The 24,709-nt window shown below is 49.5% G+C and overlaps 3 protein-coding genes across 5 annotated transcripts; 2 read left to right on the top strand and 1 right to left on the bottom strand.

Moving 5' to 3' along the window:
• The first annotated feature begins 986 nt into the window (after positions 1 to 986).
• Positions 987 to 9,094, top strand: aga (aspartylglucosaminidase). The gene is made up of 9 exons (XM_084468973.1): positions 987 to 1,170; positions 1,845 to 1,998; positions 2,782 to 2,894; positions 3,706 to 3,818; positions 5,197 to 5,305; positions 5,570 to 5,645; positions 5,903 to 6,010; positions 6,274 to 6,407; positions 8,241 to 9,094. Exons 1-9 carry the CDS (start codon positions 1,068 to 1,070, stop codon positions 8,339 to 8,341), a joined length of 1,011 nt encoding a protein of 336 aa, XP_084325099.1. The 5' UTR covers positions 987 to 1,067; the 3' UTR covers positions 8,342 to 9,094.
• An 82-nt stretch (positions 9,095 to 9,176) lies between these two features.
• Positions 9,177 to 16,486, bottom strand: neil3 (nei-like DNA glycosylase 3). 2 transcript variants are annotated; one of them, XM_084468972.1, is made up of 10 exons: positions 16,193 to 16,486; positions 15,787 to 15,933; positions 15,100 to 15,313; positions 14,875 to 14,949; positions 11,794 to 11,960; positions 10,572 to 10,735; positions 10,136 to 10,445; positions 9,971 to 10,102; positions 9,611 to 9,737; positions 9,177 to 9,416 (listed from the first exon to the last, which is right to left on the bottom strand). In XM_084468972.1, the coding sequence occupies exons 1-10, from the start codon at positions 16,384 to 16,386 to the stop codon at positions 9,246 to 9,248; spliced, it is 1,701 nt and encodes a 566-aa protein (XP_084325098.1). In that variant the 5' UTR covers positions 16,387 to 16,486; the 3' UTR covers positions 9,177 to 9,245. The 2 variants fall into 2 exon arrangements, with proteins under 2 accessions (XP_084325098.1, XP_084325097.1); XM_084468971.1 differs by having other exon boundaries at positions 9,971 to 10,445.
• Positions 16,487 to 17,262: 776 nt separating this feature from the next.
• On the top strand, positions 17,263 to 22,476 carry asb5a (ankyrin repeat and SOCS box containing 5a). Of its 2 annotated transcripts, none has more exons than XM_084469917.1 (7): positions 17,263 to 17,640; positions 18,669 to 18,748; positions 18,886 to 18,993; positions 19,212 to 19,362; positions 19,651 to 19,785; positions 20,121 to 20,312; positions 20,729 to 22,476. In XM_084469917.1, the coding sequence occupies exons 1-7, from the start codon at positions 17,442 to 17,444 to the stop codon at positions 20,854 to 20,856; spliced, it is 993 nt and encodes a 330-aa protein (XP_084326043.1). In that variant the 5' UTR covers positions 17,263 to 17,441; the 3' UTR covers positions 20,857 to 22,476. The 2 variants fall into 2 exon arrangements, with proteins under 2 accessions (XP_084326043.1, XP_084326044.1); XM_084469918.1 differs by having other exon boundaries at positions 20,104 to 20,312.
• Positions 22,477 to 24,709: the final 2,233 nt, after the last annotated feature.

Genomic DNA, 24,709 nt, shown 5'->3' with positions numbered 1-24,709 from the left:
GGACCAGTGACACACTGAACACACAGAGGGTCATCAACAGCAATTTTTAAGCCAATTAGCTCCTAATTAGGTTCCATCACTTGCCCGCCCGTAACCGAGAGCGAATCTTTTTTTCGTAGGATGGTAGGGGCAAGTACCGCCTTTTTCGCCTCTGATTGGTTGGAAGGGCTCTCCTCCGATTGGTTATGGCACAGGGCAGGCTGTCGGCTAGTCTACCACCAACAGAAGTAAACTGTGGTGTATTTTCTACCATTGACTGACTGCGGCTTCATTCATCTGTGGTAGCAGATGAATGAACTAAACTTGAAATGACCTAAATGAACTAAAAATTACCATCATGCCTTTACTTTGGTAATAATTTGGACATAATAGTTTCATTAAATAGTTTATGTTAAGGAGGCATGATGCAAGTTAGGACCAACACATCTCTCGTCACCTCAGGGAGCCTTAATGGACTCTGTGTTGACTGTTCTGTTAATTGCACTGCTGTTATAAGCCTATTTGCTGGTTCAGAAAACTTGGAGCCTAATTGTTAGGTATGTTGTCTATGTTACTCCACTGCAGTGTACAATAGTCGCGTTACATTTCTCGCTGCTTTCCATACCTTGTTCCCTCTGTGTAATTGTGTGACCTGCACTGCACACAGCTGGCCAAAATAGTGCCGTTTTATTCAATGCATAAGTCGGCTTATGTACTCTTTAATAGGACGCACTTATCACTGATGGATTGAGTTCCTTTACTTCTGTTAGTGGTAGACTAGCCGACAGCCTGCCCTGTGCCATAACCAATCGGAGGAGAGCCCTTCTAACCAATCAGAGGCGAAAAAGGGAGAAAGGCGGTACATACCATCCTACGAAAAAAAGATTCGCTAACCGCGACGTACGGTGACGTCATAGGCACTTCCCCTTTAACTGCGAACGGCCCGCCGACCACGTGACCAAACTAGGAAGTCCGGTCAGTTTTGAAAGTGGTTCCTAGCAGCGAGACGTCAGCGAGATCAACAGCAGAGACGAGAGTTTATGGAACTTAATAACGTACTAAAGTTATCATAACATCACCGGACGGACATGTGGACGTCTTTGGTCTGCGTCGTGCTGGTGACGTCACCGGGCGGCGCGTCGCTCCCGCTGGTCCTGAACACCTGGCCCTTTAAGGAGGCCGCCGCCGCTGGTAGGTCCTAATTATTATTAATAATAATAATAATAATAATAATAATAATAATGATAATATTAGTATAAATATAGTATTAATATATTCGTATTATTAGTATTATAAGTATGATATATTAGTACTAATACTAATTAAGCAATATTACTCCTGATATGAAAGTTAATATTACAATATGTATCCTTATGTTAATGCTTATATCACACCATGTTGGTGTGTGGAGAGAAATTGAACCCCATCACGTGATGAGTGTTGACCTGAACCCCATCACGTGATGAGTGTTGACCTGAACCCCATCAGGTGATGAGTGTTGACCTGAACCCCATCAGGTGATGAGTGTTGACCTGAACCCCATCAGGTGATGAGTGTTGACCTGAACCCCATCATGTGATGAGTGTCATTAATCACTGTACATAACCACATGTTGGCGTTCACCTGGGTTTAGCGTTGACTCTCCAGACCGGAGGTAATTAGACCTAAAATGAAGATACATGACTCTGATACCAGAGTCAATAAGACCGGAGTCAATAAGAGGTGTGTGTGTGTGTGTGTGTGTGTGTGTGTGTGTGTGTGTGTGTGTGTGTGTGTGTGTGTGTGTGTGTGTGTGTGTGTGTGTGTGTGTGTGTGTGTGGGGTCAGGTGCTCAGCAATGATCTGATTGGGTGATTGTTTCTTCAGCCTGGGAAGCCCTCCAATCAGGAGGCAGTGTGCTGGATGCGGTGGAGAGGGGGTGTGGCCGCTGTGAGCTGGACCAATGCGACGGCAGCGTGGGGTTTGGAGGCAGTCCTGACGAGACGGGAGAAACCAGCCTGGACGCACTCATCATCAATGGGTGGGAGCATGTATAGATCATATAGATACACCTATACACCTATACACCTATACAGTATGTTATTTTATGTTACTTTATGTTAACGTTACTTTTGGTGACTTTATGTTTACGTTACTTTATGTTCACGTTACTTTATGTTCACGTTATTTTATGTTCACGTTACTTTAAGTTTACCTTACTTTAAGTCACTATGTTTACATTACTTTATGTTACTTTAAGTGACTATGTTTACTAGGGGTGGGAATCTCTTTGCACCTCTCGATTCAATTCTGATTCAGAGGTCAACGATTAGATTCTAAAATGAATACGATGCATCTCGATGCAACTTTTTTTTTGGACATTTCCATGCGTGATTTTCCAAATATATCAGATGTATATGTATATATACATCTGAGTTTGCTACTGCAATCAACAGATACATTACCTTGTCTAATATTTTATATTAGATAAAGTTGGTTCTTTGCGCAGAGAACCCACAGGAAGTTTTCTGTAGCGCTCTACAGCAGGCAAACAGAATATTGCAGCAGGCTAACAAATTAAATAAAAAAAAATATATATATAATTTTTTTTTTTTTTAATTATTATTATTTTATATATATATATATATATATATATATATATATATATATATATATATTTTTTTTTTAATTCAGATTATTATTTTATCTGCATCGAGACGGAATCGCTACAGAGAATCGCGATGCATCGAAGAATCGATTATATTTCCCATCCCTAATGTTTACTTTACTTTACTTTAACGTTACTTATGTATAAACGTGACAGCGACACGATGGAGGTTGGAGCTGTGGCTGACTTGCGGCGCGTCAAAAACGCTATCGGAGTCGCCAGAGCTGTGATGGAGCGCACCCACCACACCCTCCTAGTGGGCGAGTCAGGTACTGCACCCACCACACTCTCCTGGTGGGGGAGTCAGGTACTGCAGCCACCACACCCTCCTAGTGGGGGATTCAGGTACTGCAGCCTCTGTAGCAGCTCCTAGTGGGGGAATCAGGTACTGCAGCATATATAGCACCTCCTAGTGGGGGAGTCAGATATACCCAAAATATCATGCCTCATGACATCATATCTAACAGCCCTAACCAGCAACATACATAACACACTAGTGTCCTAGCTAGCAACACACTAGTACACTAGTGTCCTAGCTAGTAACATATATAACACACTAGTGTCCTAGATAGTAACATACATAACACACTAGTGTCCTAGCTAGTAACATACATAACACACTAGTGTCCTAGCTAGTAACATACATAACACACTAGTGTCCTAGATAGTAACATACATAACACACTAGTGTCCTAGATAGTAACATACATAACACACTAGTGTCCTAGATAGTAACATACATAACACACTAGTGTCCTAGATAGTAACATACATAACACACTAGTGTCCTAGCTAGTAACATACATAACACACTAGTGTTAAAACCTAACCACATCTCATGGGATCCTTCTAGTTTTTAGTAGAAGCTTAAAGTGTCGCTATATTTGGCTCTACCTGGTGGAAGAACTCGTCATCGCAATGTGCAAAGTGTTGAGTATGTAAGTAAAGATAAACGAGGATGAAGCGATGAAACGAGGAAGATGTTCTGTCATGTTCTGGAATGGGGCTGCTACCTGCTATGTAGTGAAGGGTTGTCCCGGTTGGACCCCCTGTAGCAGTTATCATTCTGTGTGTCTGTAGCGTCGGTGTTTGCTGAGGACATGGGCTTCCCGGCAGAAGACCTGACCACCAACACGTCCAGGAGCCTCTTCACCCGCTGGCTGCAGGCCGGCTGCCAGCCCAACTATAGACAGGTGAGCATTGGCTTTGTCTGGAAGATTGATGGGTTGTGGATACGTCCTCCTCTCTGTATCAAGTCCCTCCACACTGAGTACAATGCTGTGATATCATATTATACTTTATTTCCCCCGAAAAACGTTCAAATCAACCAAATCATCCCCCAATTAACATGTGGGATTAATTTGATTCTGGGAGCTGTCCACTGGTTCTTTAGTTCACCAGCCCAGTCAGAGCCATGTTGACCTGGTTCTCCTGGCCAGCAGGAGCCTCTTCCTGGGGTTGTTGCTATTCGGCCCACCCCTCCTCTCCTCCTCCGGTCTGGACCTGATGAAACACACACCTTCTCCCTCCGTCTGACAGACGGATCATTCAAAGGAATTCATAAAAGAGAAGAAGAGCAGACGTTTATAAAAGCGGACAGTGATGTACGGCGAACACGCAGGGAGGAGATCCTCTAATATACTCTCTCACCGACCCACCGTGTGGCTGATGTAGTCTAAGTCCTCGTACCTTCGTCTACAAAGCGGGGGCAGCGGTCCGGCGTCGGTGCGGACCCCCGCTGGCTCTCCGCTGGCATCCGTTACCAAAGCAACCGCTTGCTCAAAGGGGTTTTTGGGGGATGTCAAATTGCGTCAGATATTGATGGTCATTTAGCAAAGTTCCTCCAAGCTTGTGAAAGGTTATGCCTTTGGACCCACTGAAGTCTGACGGAGACAGACGGCCTCATGAATAATGCAGGCATCTTCAGAGCAGGCTGGTTGAGGAGCAGGCCTCAACCCCAGCCTCACCAGGCAGTCGGCCTGTCTGGATGGATTATTCACTCTGCACCGAGAGCTCCTGTTCCATATTTCAAACCCGACTTGAGGTGATGAATAAGAACTTTTCAGCATCAATCAAAAAGCAGTGCTTTCAGAGAGGCCTGTGATCGCGTGACCGCCTATTGAAGTCCCAAATTCAAGCGCCACCTCTCCAGTCCGCGGAGTAAAACACAGTGACAGCTCCAGGCTGCAGAGACACGGGCAGCAGCCAATCACAGCCTGAGAATAGGAGGGGGAGGCCTGTTCCTTAAGCCCCCCGCGGTGGGGGACAGGAGCCTAAGCCGTTCTGCTGTCGCCCGCAGGTCACGGAGAACAGGCTGCCTCCCCCTGTCCCCCGTCAGCAGGTGGAGCGCTCAGAAGCAGCCCACCAGCGACCCCCCGCAGCCCGGGGCCTCCCCTCGCTCCTGGAGGGGGCGTTAGCAGCCTGAGCAGGGGGCTGCCGCTCTACTGCTCTGTAACTCGTGTTTAGCCGTGAGTCAGCCAACGCACAGAGACTAATGATGTGGAGAGACGTCTGGGTGTAATTAGGAGCAGAGATGACGATGGGGGGGGGGGGTCTCTGTCTCTGCTGTAGAACGTGTTCCCGGACCCGGCCACCTCCTGTGGCCCCTACCGGCCCCGCCCCGCCCGGACCCCCCCCCGGAGGCCGACGCCCACTGACCTGCGCTCCCACGACACCATCGGTGAGTCTGATTGAACCAGCGCTGGTCGACTGGATCCTGATTGGATGAGGGCTGGTCGAATGGATCCTGATTGGATGAGGGCTGGTCGACTCGATCCTGATTGGATGTGGGCTGGTCGACTGGGTTACTGATTGGCCGAGGGCTGGACGACTGGGTTCCTGATTGGACGAGGGCTGGTCCACTGGGTTCCTGATTGGACGAGGGCTGGTCCACTGGGTTCCTGATTGGACGAGGGCTGAATGATCTTGTTTCTGATTGGTTTAGGGGTCATCGCCATTAGTGGAAAAGGTCAGGTCGCTGCAGGAACCTCAACCAACGGAGCCAATCACAAGATACCAGGGTACGTTCAGCCAATAACATGACACCAGGGTACGTTCAGCCAACCACACGACACCAGGGTACATTCAGCCAATCCCACAACACCAGGGTACAATCAGCCAATCACGCGACACCAGGGTACGTTCAGCCAATCACCCCTGGGTTGGGGTGAGTCGGGGTACTTACCCCTGCGTTGGGGTGAGTGGGGGTACTCCCCCTGTGTTGGTACTCACCCCTGTGTCGGGTTGAGTCGGGGTACTCACCGCTGTGTGTCTCCAGGCGGGTGGGCGACTCCCCCATCGCGGGGGCGGGGGCGTACGCTGACAGCTCCGCCGGCGCTGCCGCGGCAACCGGAGATGGAGACATCATGATGCGCTTCCTGCCCAGGTAACTTAGTTATTGTCTTTCATGGTCTTTACTTTTTGTGTTGTTCTTGATATATGATCTATAGTAGCCATGTTCTATGGTAGTTATGTCGTGTTCTTTAGTAGTCATGTTCTATATGACGTTCTATAGTAGTTATGTTCCATGGTAGTTATGTCATGTTCTATAGTAGTTATGTCATGTTCTATGTCATTTTCCGTTTCTGACATATGTCCTCTTTGTCTCGCTTAACGGCCTCAATGTAAACGTGAACGTTGTGCCAACAGCTTCCTGGCGGTGGAGTTGATGCGCGGTGGGGCCGACCCCTCGGCAGCCTGCACCGCCGCCATCTCCCGCACCAAGAGGCATTACCCAGAGTTCTTTGGGGCTGTCATCTGTGCTAACACAACAGGCCATTATGGTGAGTGTTTGAGTTCAGAGGAAACAGATCCGTCAGCGTCTGCCAGAGACACCGTGACACATGCCAGAGCACCCCCGGCACACACACACACCGAGGCACCGGTTGGGGTCCCGGGCAGCCGTCCATGAGCCAGGAGACAGAACTCCGGCTCTATGGAGGGGACGTAGCCGGGGGGGGGGGGAATCAACCTGACGCACCAGGAGATAAAAACCATAGAGCGGTGGATCGTAACAGTGAATCACAATAAGTAGGAATAGGTGTAATGATAAAGCTTTTGCATTGTAATATCACAATAACTTTACCTTATGGTTTTGTTACAGATCCTATGGCATGCTACTTTATGAATGCTTTTATATAGCTGTTAGTGGGCCCCTAATACAGTACTTGAAGACATTTAAGAAATTCAGCCATGGTGCAGATTTACAGCCAATACGAGCCAGTCCCACAATGAGCTTTCCACAAACGTGCTGTTTTTTAGAGGCGGGTCAAAGTGGAGGGTGGGGGCGTGGGCCTGAGCAGCTTGCGGCCATGGTACCATGCGCTAGGCTAGTGTTTACAGTGGATGTATCGCAATGGCGAGGCACACACAGCTTTTGGTCGTGTTCTGTAAATATTATATTATTAATTAATATTAATTTAACACTCTGGGTGCTCCGGCGGGAGTCCTGGAGCTCTATAACTAAATAAAATCATATTATACATGATAGATAGATCATGATTGATAGATCAATATCATATCAATATCATATAATATATTATCACGGCCAAAAGCTGTGTGCGCCTCCTGACGATATTATGAATCTCAAACGACTGAGTCAGGTTCTCAGACGTCTCTGGTTCTTCCACTTCCACATCAATCTGAATTTGCCTGAACCACGACATGGAGGAGAAAGGGATTGTTGCCTGCGATTGTTGACCGCGATTGCGGGCAGCAGGGCTCCAGCGGGAGACAGTCGCGGGCAACAATCCCTTTCTCCTCCATGTCGCGGTTCATGTACTTCAGGGAGTCAAAGCCAAAGTTCCTTTCCCCCAATTCCTTCTCAACCGTGGCTGAGATAACCCCCACTACGAGTCTCGTTGTGGAAGTACCAGAGACATCAGAGAACCCGACGCAGTCTAGTCTTTTCACCAAATGCAAGATTTACACAAGCTTGCCTTATTGTGTTGCGTGTTATGTTCCATAACACCAACAGCAGAACGGTTATCCAAATAACAAAGAAGTGTACAACACTTGGGTTACAATGTGTGTATTCACACACACACACACACACACACACACACACACACACACACACACACACACACACACACACACACACACACACACACACACACACACACACACACACACACACACACACACACACACACACACACACACACGTGGGGCTCGCACTGTCGTAGCTCATAGTCTCGCGGTGGCTGACTCACGGCTCATTGACATATGAGGCCAACGCGGTTGAGCTTTAATTTTTTCAAAGGCGGAGCAGGATACCTAGTGCTCGTTTTACACCTAACGCAATTTCTAGCTACTGGGGGACCATAGGCAGGCTAGGAGAACTCATATTAATGTTAGAGAACCTCAAAGTGATTTTCATGCCATGGGAGTAATTACTGTTAATCACAACATGTAGTAACATTTGTATCGTTTGATGTGAATGGGATTTACAGACCTGGTGTTGAAGGTTGTTTACGTTGTAATGAGTTAGCAGTAAAAAAATTAGTAGTAATAGTAGTATGATAGCAGTATCGAGCCTTTATTTGTAGTAATAGCAGTATGATGACAGTATGGAGCCTTTATTTGTAGTAATAGCAGCCGGTTTCTCTCTGCAGGGGCCGCCTGTAACAAGCTGCTAGGCTTCCCCCAGTTCTCCTTTATGGTGGTCAGCGCTGAGACCAGAGGCCCCTCCCTCATCACCGTGGACTGCTTCTAGACCAGAGGCCCCTCCCTCATCACCGTGGACTGCTTCTAGACCAGAGGCCCCTCCCTCATCACCGTGGACTGCTTCTAGACCAGAGGCCCCTCCCTCATCACCGTGGACTGCTTCTAGACCAGAGGCCCCTCCCTCATCACCGTGGACTGCTTCTAGACCTGAGGCCCCTCCCTCATCACCGTGGACTGCTTCTAGACCAGAGGCCCCTCCCTCATCACCGTGGAGACCAGAGGCCCCTCCCTCATCACCCTGGACTGCTTCTAGACCTGAGGCCCCTTTCTCATCACCGTGGAGACCAGAGGCCCCTCCCTCATCACCGTGGAGACCAGTGGGCCCTCCCTCATCACCGTGGAGACCAGTGGGCCCTCCCTCATCACCGTGGAGACCAGTGGGCCCTCCCTCATCACCGTGGAGACCAGTGGGCCCTCCCTCATCACCCTGGACTGCCTCTAGCTGGGTAGAGGTCCATCTGGGTGGAGGTCCAGGAGGTCCTCCCTCCACTGCTTCTAGCTGGATTTGAGGTCCAGCTGGGTGGAGGTCCTCCCTCCACTGCCTCTAGCTGGATGGAGGTCCAGCTGGGTGGAGGTCCTCCCTCCACTGCCTCTAGTTGGATCCACACCTTCTTTTACAGCAGCCAATATGACTAACTCCTTTATTCCTTTTACTATGTTCAGACTCTGGGATCCAGAGAAACTCAGACCCTCTGAAGGCTCGCACACAAAACATTTCACGAATCAAGTTCAATAAAAAATTAATGCTTACAAAGAATTCAGAAGTATTTGATATGAGAAGTATTCAGTGTAATGTTTATTTATTAAAGTTATTTCTAGTAAAATCTTACATCCCGCCCATCACTGTTCTGAGACCCTTTAAGTTCTGTTAAGACCTCTCCCCCATGGACCAATCAGCAACCAGGGAGCGGGGAGGACTCCGCCCACTGGAAGAACTCGCACTGTGTCCCCTTCTTGCCGCCGCAGCAGTAGAAGCTCCGCCCGTTGTTGGCGCCCAGCTTCAGCACCGCCCGCCGGACGCTGCGTCGCCCGTGGTTACACTCCGGGAAGCCTAGGTCTGCCCACTTGGGAGAAGGACCAATCAGATGCCTGCTCCGCCTCCCATCGCTACACATGCTCCCATTGAGGGTGTTACTGGGTGGTGTTGTGAGGTGCTGGGTGGTGTTGTGAGGTGTTGGGTGGTGGTGTTGGGTGGTACTGGGTGGTGGTACTGGGAGGTACTGGGTGGTGGTACTGGGAGGAACTGGGAGGTGCTGACCTGGAAGAAGCTGCACTGGGCGGGGCGGGGCAGGGAGCAGCAGTAGAAGCTCCTCCCCTTGTTCTCTCCGTCCTTGTGGACTGAGCGCAGGCTGGCGGGCTGGCGGTGGGACGCACAGCAGGGGGCCCTGGAACACAGGGGCCACAGTGAGCTGGAGGAACACACTCCTGCTCCTCTAACAGATCTCCTGCTCCTCTAACAGATCTCCTGCTCCTGTAACGGCCCCCGGTGAGACAGCAGCTCCTCTTTTCTCTAGAGGCTGCAGGAGCTTCTGTTGTTATGACAACAGCAGCTCCTGTTGTTATGACAACAGGAGCTCCTGTTGTTATTATGGACTTTAATTCACGACCGGACACTTACCCCTCACCGTCAGCCGCCGGCAAAGCACTGGTGTTACCGGGGGTAATGCTGTAACCGGGGGTACGGCCGTTACCCGGGGGAACGCTGTAACCGGGGGCACTGTAACCAGGGGTACGGCCGTTACCGGGGGCGACCCCATAACCGGGGGCGCTGTAACCGGGGGCGTGGCCGTTATCAATCCTCATCTTCTTGTTGGTGGTCGTCTGCTCACAGCCGCCCCCTGCGGGCCGCCGGACGCCACCAATGGCCACGCCCCCTGCTGCCTGGGGCAGACTAGTAGCCCCACCCCCCGCAGAACACACCCCACCAGTAGCCCCGCCCCCTGAGGAGGGAGGGGGGGTGAGGTCGGAGTAGATGAGGGTGGAGGTTCCGAACGCCGACCTCCAGTTGACCTTGAGCTCCTCGGCTGGGCGGGAGAAGGAGGTGCAGGGGAACTTAATTAGAGAGGAGGAGGAGGTGCTCTGCTCCCTGGGGACTGAGGAGGAGGAGGAGGAAGTCAAACACAAGTTACTGGACTAATCCCAGTACGGTGTACTGGACTAAACCCAGTATATTTAGTGGCCCATGGCCTGATGATGAGGTGATGACTCCTCCTCCTCACCGTGGGGCCGCGGGGCGAGGCAGGCGTCACATGACCCCGCCGAGGGGCGGTTGAGCAGCGTGCAGCGGGGACACGCCCACTCCTCCTCCTCCTTGGTCGCCACCTCCTCATTGGCCCCCTCCTTGGTGACCCAACCAATCAGGCTGTTCCTCACAGGAAGTTTACTGGCAGACAGGAAACAAGATCACAACACAAGACGGCTCTCAGCATATAGACCAGTACATACTATAGACAAGTGTATACTATAGACCAGTGTATACCAATAAAGACCAGTACAGACCAGTATATACTATAGACCAGTGTATACCAATATAGACCAGTACAGAGCAGTATAGACCAGTGTATACCAGTATATACACTATAGACCAGTGACATGCTTCAGACGGTAGTGGGCGTGTCTCTCCCCACTGATCTCCTCCCACTGACATCCCCTGACAGGGGATGTCAGAGTCAAACTCTCGTGGGAGAGGAGGAGAGAGGAGGGAGAGAAGAGGAGAGGAGAGAAGAGGAGGAGGGGAGAGAGGAGGAGAGAATAGAGAGAGGAGGGGAGAGAAGAGAGGAGGAAAGAGAAGAGAGGAGCGTTGTTCTGCTCCGTCTGCTCTGAACACACGGCCCCGCTCCTCCTCCCGCTCCCTCAGCAAACACCGGCCTGTGGCTCCGTGTGGAACACAGAGTAAAGACGTCCTGCGTGTCGTGCAGAGCGGGAACACGAGCCCCCCCCCCGCCCGCCACCGCTGCCTCCAGCCGGCCGCTAATCCGGGGACCAGGAGGCGTTGGGTTGCAGCCCCTCTCTGAGCTCTGCTCAAACAGCCCCGGAGGACGGGACCAGCTGCCCCGCCGCCGCCACCGCGCCCCGCTAACACGGCGCTGAGAGCTCTAACCGCTAGTGCGAGCTGTACTCACAGCTACGCCATGAATTATGAATATCACCTATAGCACCTCTACCCTCTTACTGTGCTTTATCTGGGGGGCTGGGGGCTAACCTGGTGTTAGCGTGGTTAGTGATCGTCCTGTGTACCTGGTGCTGAGGCGGCCGGTTAGCGTGGCTAGTTAGCCCCTGGTTAGCGGGACTGGTTAGCGGGGCTGGTTAGCACCTGGTTACCTGGTGCTGAGGCAGCTGGTTAGCGTGGCTGGTTAGACTCCTGGTTAGCATGGCTAGTTAGCCCCTGGTTAGCGGGGCTAGTTAGCCCCTGGTTAGCGGGGCTGGTTAGTCTCTGGTTACCTGGTGCTGACTTGGCTGGGGTCGGCGCTCTGGCAGTGGGAGCAGAAGTAGGTCATGCGGCCGCCGTCTCCTAGGCGACAGACAGTGATGCTGGAGCAGCACTGGGCACAGGCGGGCCGGCCGTACACCTTGTAGTGTCTGGAGAGGGCGGAGCCAGACCGCCGACACTGGGGGGGAAGGGGGGACGTCACTACTGGGTTAATTATGGAGGAGGCATGGAGGGCCTCTGAGCGGAATATACAGATATATATGGTGTAGACAGACAGACAGTATAGAGCCCTCTGGGAGAAGATATAGGTCCATCAGGGCCAAAACTAGCAGGCTGGCCAACAGTCTATACCCTATAGAAGAAAATTTACCTTACATTATTATGCTAACATATACTTTTCATCTGGCCTATATGCTATATAAAATAATAATGGTAAAGAAAAGCTTAAGAAGACGAAGAAGACTTAAGAAGTCCCCACTCCTCTCTAACAGAGGGCCTGGAGGGGTGCCATAAGGTCTGTTGAATAACTTATCTGTGTTTACCCACTGACATAGAGGTCAAGGATCAGGGTGACCTGAGGCTAGTCTAGGGGCAAGGACAAGCCGGACACCCCATTCTTGTGTCGTAAAACTGTTGCTGAATCATTCACAGAAATTCCTGGGAGGCAGGATGCGGGCCAGGAGGGAAACTAGAAAAACAACTGATTGTGAGACTAGTTAAACATGGTGTGTGCAGGAGATATCGTAAATAACAACATCCTCGATGGACAGAAAGGGAGATATAAGGAGGGGCCCGTGACTAGCTCTCCAGTTCTTTGTCAAACCAACTCGGCTTTGCTCTTACTTGTTCGTGAGTAAAAATAGTCTTTTGTCATTCTTGCTCCGGTCTCCTCGAACTCTCTTATTTAAGTTATAGTGTTAAATGCGGTTTATCTACCACAACCCCCATGCAGTCAGGCTGCTAAATGGATAGTCTGCCCCCCCCCACTCCCCATTGGACACCCATCTGTGACATAATTGCCTCCCATACACCTCCATAACTGTGACCTTGACTCTGCATTGCTGCAAAACACACAACAACCCCACCCCCAGCAGATGTATCTATCTATTTATTTATTTATTGCACTAAGCACTTTACTGGTTATGTGGAGTCTACGGGGTATTTATGAGACTTATGAGTAGTATTATGTGTAAAGTACTGGGTGATTAATTAATTGATTCACAGGGATTAAATTATGTTTAAATTATGTATTAATTGGTGGACAACTAAAATTACATACCTGTGTTTTTGCTCCAACAACATTTCGTTGTTATTTTGTAACAATGACAAAATAAAACTTAACTGAACTGAACTAAGAGATAGACAGTATAGAGAATGTCAGTCGCTTTGGATAAAAGCATCTGCTAAACGCCCTGAATGAAAATGTATATGTTGATATACGTATATATATGAATGAATGAGACATTTCCAGTAGAAGCGGTCTGGTAGTCATGTTGAACCCTCTTCATGTTCCTGGAGCAATGCTTGCTGGGTAATATCCCACCTCAACACTTCCTGCACTCTGCAGTCATCAGACCGGGGCCTCTACGAATAGTCTTTTTTGCATAGGAAATTCCCTTTCCTAAGGAGATAACCCGGAAGTACTTGGAGGAAAGGAGCCTCGATGCATCCTTTAACCCTCCTTTAGCATACGTTACTCCTGACCAACCTTTACAAAAGGAAAGGAGATATTGGTATCCCATAATCCTTTACGGCGGCAATATTTAAATAAACAGGCCACCGATGAAGTTTAGCGACTCTACGCAAATACGCATGAGAGACGCAGTAAAGCAGAAGAGAAGAGAAGAAAATACAATTGATAATAATGGATACCAATTCCAGAAACATTATTTGAATCAAAATGAATTAATTTATTGCTCGTTAGCAAGCACACAATATACAACATAAGAAAATAAAATGCTGACTTCACCTTTAAGAAAGACTACTGGGGGCAGTTCATTTCAACATCAACATAAGTTGAGCCTCTTTTTTTTCCACATATGAATTTGGATTCAAGTGGCCTCAAATATTCCCGTTGGCCAAATCCAACCTAAGTGATTCTCACTGTTGGCGATAACCTGATTGAAATCAATACGAGAAGAACGCATTGATCAAAAGAGCGCTTGTTGTAGTCAATCTTCGGAAAATTGTAGTTTCACACTAGAGACACTAGAGGTCAGCAATACCCGACATCGCGCAATGACGTCAGTTATGAAAGTGGAGTCAAATTCTGCACTGTTTAAACAGTGCTGTCTTTTCCTATGTTCAAAAGCAAGCACCTTTTCATCTCTCCTTGACCCGAGGACATTTTCCACAAAGGTTAAGGAAAGGAGGCATAAAGGTTAGGAGATTTGACTATCCGTAGAGGCCCCTGGCCCCCAGGAGCAGTGCCTACTTCCGCAATCCACCCGTGCTCAGTGTCCAAGCCTGCTATTGCAGTTTTTTAGCAGGCTGTGGACGGGTCCCTCAAATTGTGGGGCCTGGAAGTAGATATCCCCGTTCACTCCAATACAAGTGAGGAACAGGATTGTGTCTCCGCAAATTTTCTCTGGATATCAATCAAAGGCTCATAATTATCTTTGGACCATGTACTATTAAAATGTAAGTTTTCTCTTTTCAAAACGCCACCTCAAGCGTTTTATTAGCCGGAGAAGGAGGGATGGGCAGTTGAAAGGAGTCATAGTGAAACAAATGTTGTTTCGGCCGGGCCTCTGAGTGAATAATCGGGGGGGTTAGTAACTTATACTTCCATGGTCGGTAAACAATGCGACTGTGCTTGCTCAGACCTCTCGCTTATGATGCTACAATGCTAACTATGCTAGAGAACGAGATATTTATACATCCGGAACGTCATGCACTAGGGCGGGGCTAGGCTCCCATGATGCGGAAGCAATTCTGTCCTTGATGTTGCCCTGCACCACTGAGCAGTTTCCATAGGAATGAATGGGCGCCATGCTTCAATCCAGTGTCCATTATTTATAGGTCCATGGATCAGGGTGGGCCGGTCCCACGGCATTGTGGGAAACAGAAGACAAACAGAAGAGTTCTCTCACCTTGTAGAAGAGCAGGGTGAAATCACGGGTCATCTTCACCAGGTGACGCAGCTGCTGCTCAGACAGCTGCTTAGCCTGGGAGTGGATGAGGGGGGAGACCAGAGGGGGGAGAAAGACCAGGGGGGGGGGGGGGGGGGGGGGGTTAGCGTCAGGGTGTGGTTCCGTGACATCAGGGCTCATTAGGGCCAGGGCTAGTTAGCGTCAGGGCTAGTTAGCGTCCGTTACCGTGACAGCGGGGTGGAGCCCCGAGTCAAAGAGCGCCTCGTTCTTGATGATGTTCCCGACCCCGGGCAGGAGGTGCTGGTCCAGCAGGAGGTCACAGAGCATCCGCCCGCCCTGGCTCCTCAGCACCTCCTCCGCCCGCGAGGAGCTGAAGGAGGAGGAGCAGACGTCCAGGGAGCGCATGGAGGAGACCCTGCTCTCACACTGCTCCGTCAGCCTGTAACACAGACACACTGCTCCGTCAGCCTGTAACACACACTGCTCCGTCAGCCTGTAACACACTGCTACGTCAGCCTGTAACAGACACACTGCTACGTCAGCCTGTAACAGAAACACTGCTACGTCAGCCTGTAACAGACACACTGCTCCGTCAGCCTGTAACACACACTGCTACGTCAGTCTGTAACACACACTGCTCCGTCAGCCTGTAACAGACACACTGCTACGTCAGCCTGTAACACACACTGCTCCGTCAGCCTGTAACACACTGCTACGTCAGCCTGTAACAGACACACTGCTACGTCAGCCTGTAACAGACACACTGCTCCGTCAGCCTGTAACACACACTGCTACGTCAGTCTGTAACACACACTGCTCCGTCAGCCTGTAACAGACACACTGCTGCGTCAGCCTGTAACAGACACACTGCTATGTCAGCCTATAACATGATGATTTCACTTCCTGTCTGACCTGAGCTCCGCTGTGCTGTCATAGAAACGGATGATGTCATTGGTCAGGTGGAGCTCCAGAACGGGCGTCTTGCTCTCCGCGGCCACTGGTTTGACGCCCGGCGCCCCGGACGTGACCCGCATCGACCCGTTCATCCCGAAGTGAACCCTGAAGGAGGAGAGCGACAGACCGACAGACAGACAGACCATCCACACGCTGTTATATGTTTATGATGTTTATGATTTAATGTGCAGAACTCGGCCGTTGTTATTACATATGACATATTACTCATTATTATATTATATTATTATTATATTATTATATTATGTTATTATATTACATGTTACATATTACATGTTTTGTATTACTCATTACTTATTAAGTTACTTATACTTATTACTACGGGTTTGATTCCCTCTCATCCTACCTCAGTGCTCTTGGGCCGAAGTAGAGGAAGAGCTCCTTCCCCAGGGTGTCCACCCCGCTGAACCGGGCCCCCCGCAGCGCAGCCGGGCCCCCCGCGGCGCCCTGCGCGCCCCGCACGTCCCGTACCTCCTGGCCCTTCTTCACCTTGGCCCGGATCCGCTCCCCGTTCAACGCAACGCCCGGACCCTCGACCATCACCCCGCAGACCAGTATTCACTACGGACTGGACCCCACCAGACCAGTACTCACTGCGGACCAGTACTCTCTACGGACTGGTTACAGCCAGACCAGTACTGTCTACTGGTTCCAGTGGTCTGCTGGTCGTTGGTTACAAAACAACATCCGCGCCACATGATTCAAGTGTGCGCAGCCGCAGTAGGATTAGCTCCGGGACAGCCAATCAGATCGCATGTTTATTATGATGACTTAATGGTCGATTATTATCGAATGTAACACAGTATAATAGAACAATATCATATGCTAAACATGGAAATAATTTTCCATGTTTAGCATATAATTTATTTCTAAGGTTAATATATACTTGATTGATTTAATTCAACTTTTATTTAATTAGTTTAGTTAGTTTCGTGTGGACAGACGTTGTGCGATAGCGAACCCTGCTGGACGGTATGAGCCGATACAACAACACACTGCTCTACTGTTGATTACCTCAGTTACACAACAAATAGTTTGCTATTCTAGAGCATTTAGCGTAATAAATAAATACATGTATACATATATAATATATATAGAGAGCATGCTGTTTTTTAGATGCATACAGTATTTGCATTATATATAACATTTTGAAATATAGGCCAAAGTGCTGTTACATTGTAGTAAACATATTTATCATAATGTTGCTTATAGTAAACATGCAATTTATGTAAATATCAACAGCCTGTTAACAACACAACGACTTCTATACCCCTCTCTCTCTCTCTCTCTCTCTCTCTCTCTCTCTCTCTCTCTCTCTCTCTCTCTCTCTCTCTCTCTCTCTCTCTCTCTCTTTCTGGTCTATTTCGATCCCACTGCCTGGAAAATGATCCAGTCTCACCCTAGTAGAGACTGCGACCAAACCAGGCCTAGACATAGTCTCCAGAACCAGGCCTAGACCTAGTCTTCAGAACCAGGCCTATACCTAGTCTCCAGAACCAGGACTAGACCTAATCTCCAGAACCAGGACTAGACCTATTCTCCAGACTGGACCAGGACCTGAGCTGGTATCCAGAAGCAGGCCCTCTGGTCCAGAGATGGCAGACCCCCGCGGTGAGGCAGGGGGCCAGTTCGTAGCCCAGGTCTCCAATGTGTACCTCAGCATCCTGGCACTGTTCTGCTTCAAGCTCTTCATCAAGATCTCCCTGAACCTGCTCACCTCCTTCTACATCATCAGGGGCAACCGTGAGGAGGCGGCCCGGATATCTGCCCAGTACTACGAGAAGAAGTGCTACAGTGAGTACTAGTACTACAATACACCCAGAGTACTACTACAACACACGCCAGGATGTCAGCCCAGTTCTAAGAGAAGAACTGTTCCAGTGAGTACTACTACAGTACTACTACAATACACATAGAGTACTACAGTACTGCTACAATGCCAACACATTCTCACGCTCCTAGTTCGTCAAAAACCAGGGGCTTTCGGTGTTAACTGCTGATGCAACGGGTGTCTTTGTGCGTCTTCATTCAACGTCAGCATACGTCAGCAGTTAACGCCAAAAGCCCCTGAACAAGGGTCAATTTTTGACAAACTTGAAGTGAGACTTCATTGACAATACATACAGTGATTACTCCCTAGGACTCCTGTCCTCCAGTCTACAGTGAGTCCTGGTGTTATTGAGATATTATTAGACACCAGCTCCACGTGAACCAGTGACCTTCAGACCAGCAGACCCTGGGGGGTATTTATAGTCCTGGTACCCCCGTCAGACCAGCAGACTGAGACCCTGGGGGGTATTTATGGTCCTGGTACCCCAGTCAGACCAGCAGACTGAGACCCTGGGGGGTATTTATGGTCCTGGTTCCCCAGTCAGACCAGCAGACTGAGACCCTGGGGAGTATTTATGGTCCTGGTACCCCAGTCAGACCAGCAGACTGAGACCCTGGGGGGTATTTATGGTCCTGGTACCCTCACCCTAATTCCACCCTCTACCCTGGAGACCCAAACGGTGAGACCCCCAGTAAAGACTGGTTACCAAGGGAACCCATCTCATTCAGAGGCAGGGACTGAAGGTACATATATTTTATTATACATGGATTATGCTTCTAAATCCAGGAATCAATGAAGTATAACTTCATGATGAGGAGAATGATGATGAGGGTGATGAGGAAGATAATGGTGGTGGTGGTGCTGATGATGATGATGATGATGATGATGGTGATGATGACGGTGGTATTGATGATGATGATGATGATGATGATGATGATGATAATGATGATGATGAGGGATCTAGTATGATTGAAGCATTCTTTCTATTCAGATTCCTGGCATGACCGGACTCCTCTGCACGACGCAGCCTCTCAGGGTCGCCTCGGGGTCCTGAAGACCCTTCTGTCCCAGGTCAGTACCTCCTTGTCCTAGAGCCCCTCCTGCTCCTCTAGACCCTCCTGGTCCTAGAGACCCTCCTGTCACAGGTCACAACCACCCTAGTCTGGTTCTGTTCTTCCCACAATGCACCCTGTGTTGTTGTCCTCCAGGGTCACAAGGTCGACGCCCTCACCATCCACCAGACGACCCCGCTCCATGAGGCCTGCCTGGGGGGGCACGTAGCATGCACCAGGGCGCTACTCGACGCTGGCGCTAATGTAAGACACTTTGCTATAGGTCACCTAGCATATAAAGCTATAACTTAGGTACCATAAAAACAAATCATGTAGTATAACATGCTATCATGTAGCATACAAACCTGCATTTCATTTAGCATAAAAGCTAAAGATCACGTAGCATGTAGCACATGCAGCCATTATGTAGCATGCCAGGCTCTATGTCATGTAGTATATCAAACTGCTGGTGCTGCCCCCAGGTGGACGGCCAGACTGTGGAGGGGAGCACCCCCCTGTTCTATGCCTGTGCGCTGGGCAGCGCACCGTGTGCAGAGGTCCTGCTGCAGTGGGGGGCCCGGCCTGGGGGGCCCCTGCACCTCCCCTCCCCGCTCCACGAGGCCTCCAGCAGAGGTACCACCCGGGGGGTCAGGGGGGGGGGGGGGGGGGGGGGCGGTCTGGTGGCAGGCTGGATGACCTCTCTTGTTCTGTTCAGTTCTGCTTCATGATGTCTAATGGTAAACAGTATCACCTGATCAAGTCAGAGGTCATCTCTAAAAGTGTTCCATGCCAGAGTGGAGGTTCGATTTTGCGGTTTTTCTGATGTGTTCCAGGTGATGTTAGAGGTTCTAGAAGGTACTGATGTGTTCCAGGTCATGTGAGAGGTTCTACATGGTTCTAGAAGGTTCCTGTGTGTTGCAGGTCACGCCGGGTGTGTGGAGGTCCTGCTGACCTGGGGGGCTGACGTGGACCAGGACCTCCCAGACCAGGGAACCGCCCTCTACTCAGCCTGTCTCAGCCAGGAGCTGCTCTGTGTCCGACAGCTCCTCCGAGATGGTGAGTCCACTGAGAGATGAGAACACGAGACATGAACCACACAAAACACGACTCAGCAGAACTCTGTGGTCGTCTCAGCAGGAACACAGAAGGCCCCTTACCACTAGGAAGGTACGGACACTTCCTATCTTGAACCTACTAAGCGTTAGCCTACCTAGCATGAAGCTACCTGGGGTTAGCCTACTTGAAGTTAGCCTACCAAGAGTAAGCCTACCTAGCATTAGCCTACCTAGCGTGAACCTAGCTGTAGCGTACAGGCGTCCCACCTGGCATGGCTCGCCTGTCAGATGGTCTCTCCTGAGAGGCCGAGCAGACCAGGTCCTGTTTCCCCCCAGGGGCTGACGTCCAGAGAGGGAGGGGTCTGGACTCCCCTCTCCACGCCGCGGCCCAGACAGGCCACGCCCCCATCACTGGGCTGCTGCTGGAGTTCGGCGCCGACGTCCACGCCCGCAACGCAGAGTGCCAGAGAGCGGTGGAGCTGGCGCCCCCTGGAGGCTCCACGGAGACACTGCTGCTGGCCCATGAGGGTACGGGGAGGACTAGTGGGTTAGGGTACTAACCCCACTAGTTAACCCCACTAGGTTAGGGTACCAACCCCACTAATTAAGCCCGCTAGGTTAGGGTACTAACCTCACTAGTTAACCCCACTAAGTTAGGGTACTAACCTCACTAGTTAACCCCACTAGGTTAGGGTACTAACCTCACTAGTTAACCCCACTAAGTTAGGGTACTAACCTCACTAGTTAACCCCACTAGGTTAGGGTACTAACCTCACTAGTTAACCCCACTAGGTTAGGGTACTAACCTCACTAATTAAGCCCGCTAGGTTAGGGTATGAGCCCCATATATAAATATAATTTATATGGTGTATAAATTGCTATAGAAGGTGTGATTAGAGATCATTATATATAATCAGTGTATATATGATGTCTCTGCCAAACAGCGACCCCTACCTCCCTGAGCCAGAAGTGTCGTCAGGTCGTCCGCTGCAGCGTCGGCCGCTCCAGGCTCCGCCTCCTGCCGCTGCTCCCCCTCCCCACCCCACTCACGCGCTACCTTCTCCACCGATGACATCACCTTCACTTCAACATATGGTGTGTTCCAGATGCCTCGGACACCAGCCTTCCGAGTTGCACTTGTGACGTAATTTCCTGTCTCGTAGCACTTACAGCGTTCCCGTTCGTCTTTGTGATCGTGTCATGTCATTGGCTAGTCATTGTTATTGTTAGCTACATTAGCAAACCAGCTCGAAAGCAAACAACACAACTTTACATTCTGTTGCACGCACAGCAAGACCGTGCAATGCATAAATTGGTGACCGGAATAAAGTAGCAATGTAATCAAGTGTGTAAGAGCATTTAAAATCAACATTAAAATGACCAACGTGGTACAAATACAAAGAAAATAAATCTCTTCACGGGTGCAGACATTTTTGTTGAGAGCGTCATCACTGAGCTCGGTATACTCTCCGAATTCTGAGGGGGCCGACCAAAAGGGGGCGTGCCTCCGAGAAATGCCGCAAGAAAGCTGGGAGATTTCCCCACATGTAACTCGGAAGGCTGATGTCCGAGGCATCTGGAACACACCAATAGTCTTCTCATCTCATCTCATCTCATCCTCATCCGCTTATCCGGGGTCGGGTCGCGGGGGCAGCAGCTCAAGCAGGGGGCCCCAGACTTCCCTTTCCCGGGCCACATTGACCAGCTCTGACGGGGGGATCCCGAGGCGTTCCCAGGCCAGTGTTGAGATATAATCTCTCCACCTAGTCCTGGGTCTTCCCCGGGGTCTCCTCCCCACTGGTTGTGCCTGGAACACCTCCCAAGGGAGGCGTCCAGTGGGCATCCTTACCAGATGCCCGAACCACCTCAACTGACTCCCTTCTAAGCAAAGGAGCAGCGGCTCTAATCCGAGTTCCTCCCGGATGACTAAACTTCTCACCCTATCCCTAAGGGAGAAACCAGCCACCCTCCTGAGAAAACTCATCTCGGCCGCTTGTATCCGCGATCTCGTCCTTTCGGTCATCACCCATCCCTCATGACCATAGGTGAGGGTAGGAACGAAGATCGACCGGTAGATCGAGAGCTTTGCCTTGCGGCTCAGCTCTCTTTTCGTCACAACAGTGCGGTAAAGCGAACGCAATACCGCCCCTGCTGCTCCGATTCTCCAGCCAATCTCCCGCTCCATTGTACCCTCACTCGCGAACAAGACCCCGAGGTACTTAAACTCCTTCACTTGGGCTAAGGACTAATTTCCTACCCGGAGAAGGCAATCCACTGGTTTCCTGCTAAGAGTCATGGCCTCAGATTTAGTGGTGCTGATCCTCATCCCAGCCCCAGTTCCACGTCCAGGGCGGAAACCGCATTGTTCCTCTTCAATCTGAGGTTCGACAATCGGCCGAACCCTCCAATAGTCTTCTGTAAATTATATATTATTGGATTACAAACGTGTATATAAATTATGTTTAGCCCTAAACAAAAATGTACTAAATAAATAAATATAATGGCGTGCAAACTTGAAACTGATCCTAGTAAGTTCTGTTTAGTTCTGACTGTTTTTTATCGGATAAAAAAACCCTGCTGTGAATAATTTAGATTCCGAACGCAGTGCACATGAACAGTTGCTGTCAGGAACACGACTAAGTGTGAGCATCATCACTGACGAGGCATCTCGTTATTACCTGGACCATGAACGTGCCCATGACATGCCACCAGGTGTGGTGTGATTAGCTGTTACAAAGCGTTTTGGAAATCTGCCCCTTATGACATCACAAGTGGGTGTGTCCACCTAGATGTGTGCTGGACAGATCCGTCTACCAGCCTACCCAGTGGACTGTAGCAAACGTTGCTCATCTATCCGGCACACATCTAGGTGGACACGCCCACCTGTGATGTTATAAGGGGCAGATTTCCAAAATGGCTTGTACTGGCTAATCACGCCACACCTGGTGGCATGTCATGGGACCTTTAATATGAGTGACTGAATGATCACTGTAGAGTAGAGGCGCTGCCTTTCTATTGAGGTAATACCCTGGCTGACCACAGGTTGTCTATGTACAGAAGAGGCGCTGCCCGTCCGTTGAAGTAATACCCGGGCTGACCACATGGTGTCACTGTAGTCCCCGTTTTACTTGTAGTCTCGAACCCAACGCATGGTCTGGTCTGTTGGGTTATTTATTTACTATAAATTATGTTAAGGTTATTGTTGCCTATTTATTTATTTATTTATTTGTTTGTTATTAGCAATGTTAAGGTAATTGGAGCAATGCAGGTCGTTTGTTTAATATAATGTTATGGTAATGTTAGGTGATGTTTTATGTTAAGGCAATGATGAGCTTATTTATTAATATCAATGCTAGGCGTGATGCTATTTCAGTATTGTGATGTTAGGTATGATGTCGTGTTCTGTGTGGTGACTCATTCGTCTCCATGACGACCGACTCTTTCTGAGGAGTGGTTGCTATGGGAGACGCAGGCTGTGATGGTGGACGTCCAGGACCTCTCCGACCATGATCCGAGACGCCTGATTGGACGGTTTGGGGCATTTGGGTGGGTGGACCGTCTATAGTGTCTGTTAGGGTGACAGGCTGATGATGGGGTGTTGGTAACTATGGCAACGAGCCAGAGCATCACAGAGAGAGGGGTGTGTACACACCGACTAATTATAAAGAGCACTAACGACCACTAATGTGAGAAACAATAGGTGTGTTTACATGGACATTAAATTCTCACTTTTAATCTGATTAATATCCCCCCAAAAATAATCAGATAAAAAAAATTATCATGTAAACACCTCAAGTAATCGGATTCTTCTGAATCTGATAACATTTTGAATCTGATTAAAACAGGTGGTGTAGACCGTTCTATAAGCCGATCATTGGTAAAAACCACCCATGTAAACATGTGATCATTGGGAATACATTTTTTCCTTCTGCGCATGTCTGTATGAATTCTCGCAGCTCGCCCACTCGTAGTAGCAGCTAGTGCCTTAGATGAGCAAGGGGACGAGCGCTAGGTGACGCGTTCTCTGTTTAAATGCCACAGTATCATGTACTGCCGAGACCGTATCGCAGAGACCGCATCGCCGACAGCAAAGGGAAAAAGAGTAGGGACAGAAGTATTTTAAGAAGCGCTTCAGCCATGTTTTGAAACCAGCGATGCTTGATGTAGCCTAAACAAGAGGTGACGACTGACGAGACTCTCAAGAGTGGAACTAGTAGCCTAACGTTATTTTAGAAGCCGATTTTAGAGAGAAGTCTTCTTTTCATTTTAGCCATGGTTACTTGTTACTTGTCAAAATACTGCAGTGACCCTGGGACTCTTTAAGGGCCCGTCCACACGGAGCCGATTTTTGGTTAAAACGCAGATGTTTTGCATCGTTTTGGCCGATCGTCCAAACGAATCCTGTAAACGCATCGCATGCAAACTGACTTTTCTGAAACCAGGTCCCAGGGTGAATAAATTCACAAACGCAGCCCTTGAGTGTTCGTCTGGACGGCCAAAACGCATACTTGCGTTTCGATGATGTCATCGCCACACCCCTCGAGCGTAACCTCTTGTAACCTGATTAATCTTGGAATTAATCTAGATTAATCTATATTAAAATGGCTCATTTGAATTCTGCCGAAGGCATTCATAATATGTGTGTGCTACCGAAATAATGACTAAAAGTAAGTCTTTGAGAACGGGTTTCTCAAGCCAGGTGGCGCATTAGACCAGGGGCTCATCTCCTGTTTCCAAAATGCATCACAAACTCTAGTATAACTTACTACACGCTTACTATCACAAGCTCAAACGCGGGAAAATATAACGACGCCGGGACGTGCTCTCGCTACAGGTCCCCGGCACGCTCGTCTCCGGTGCGTGTCGCGGCAGCCGGGGCGGCGGCGTTGACAGCAGACGGCTGGTACGCGTCCGCCTACCGCCGT

This window comes from Micromesistius poutassou, assembly GCF_964030765.1.
Source record: "Micromesistius poutassou genome assembly, chromosome: 6".
In the NCBI taxonomy this organism is placed as follows: domain Eukaryota; kingdom Metazoa; phylum Chordata; class Actinopteri; order Gadiformes; family Gadidae; genus Micromesistius; species Micromesistius poutassou.
The sequence above is the reverse complement of the archived record's forward strand: the minus strand, read 5'-3'. Positions and strand labels throughout refer to the sequence as shown.

Coding starts and splice junctions, on each gene's coding strand:
- aga (XM_084468973.1), top strand. CDS start 1,068: ATGTGGACGTCTTTGGTCTGCGTCGTGCTGGTGACGTCACCGGGCGGC. Junction 1,999..2,781: donor GACGCACTCATCATCAATGG/GTGGGAGCATGT, acceptor TAAACGTGACAG/CGACACGATGGAGGTTGGAG. Junction 5,646..5,902: donor GCCAATCACAAGATACCAGG/GTACGTTCAGCC, acceptor GTGTGTCTCCAG/GCGGGTGGGCGACTCCCCCA.
- neil3 (XM_084468971.1), bottom strand. CDS start 16,386: ATGGTCGAGGGTCCGGGCGTTGCGTTGAACGGGGAGCGGATCCGGGCC. Junction 14,950..15,099: donor GGCTCCACCCCGCTGTCACG/GTAACGGACGCT, acceptor ATCCACTCCCAG/GCTAAGCAGCTGTCTGAGCA. Junction 9,417..9,610: donor CCCAGTGCAGCTTCTTCCAG/GTCAGCACCTCC, acceptor CCTTCTCCCAAG/TGGGCAGACCTAGGCTTCCC.
- asb5a (XM_084469917.1), top strand. CDS start 17,442: ATGGCAGACCCCCGCGGTGAGGCAGGGGGCCAGTTCGTAGCCCAGGTC. Junction 18,749..18,885: donor TGAAGACCCTTCTGTCCCAG/GTCAGTACCTCC, acceptor GTTGTCCTCCAG/GGTCACAAGGTCGACGCCCT. Junction 20,313..20,728: donor ACTGCTGCTGGCCCATGAGG/GTACGGGGAGGA, acceptor TCTGCCAAACAG/CGACCCCTACCTCCCTGAGC.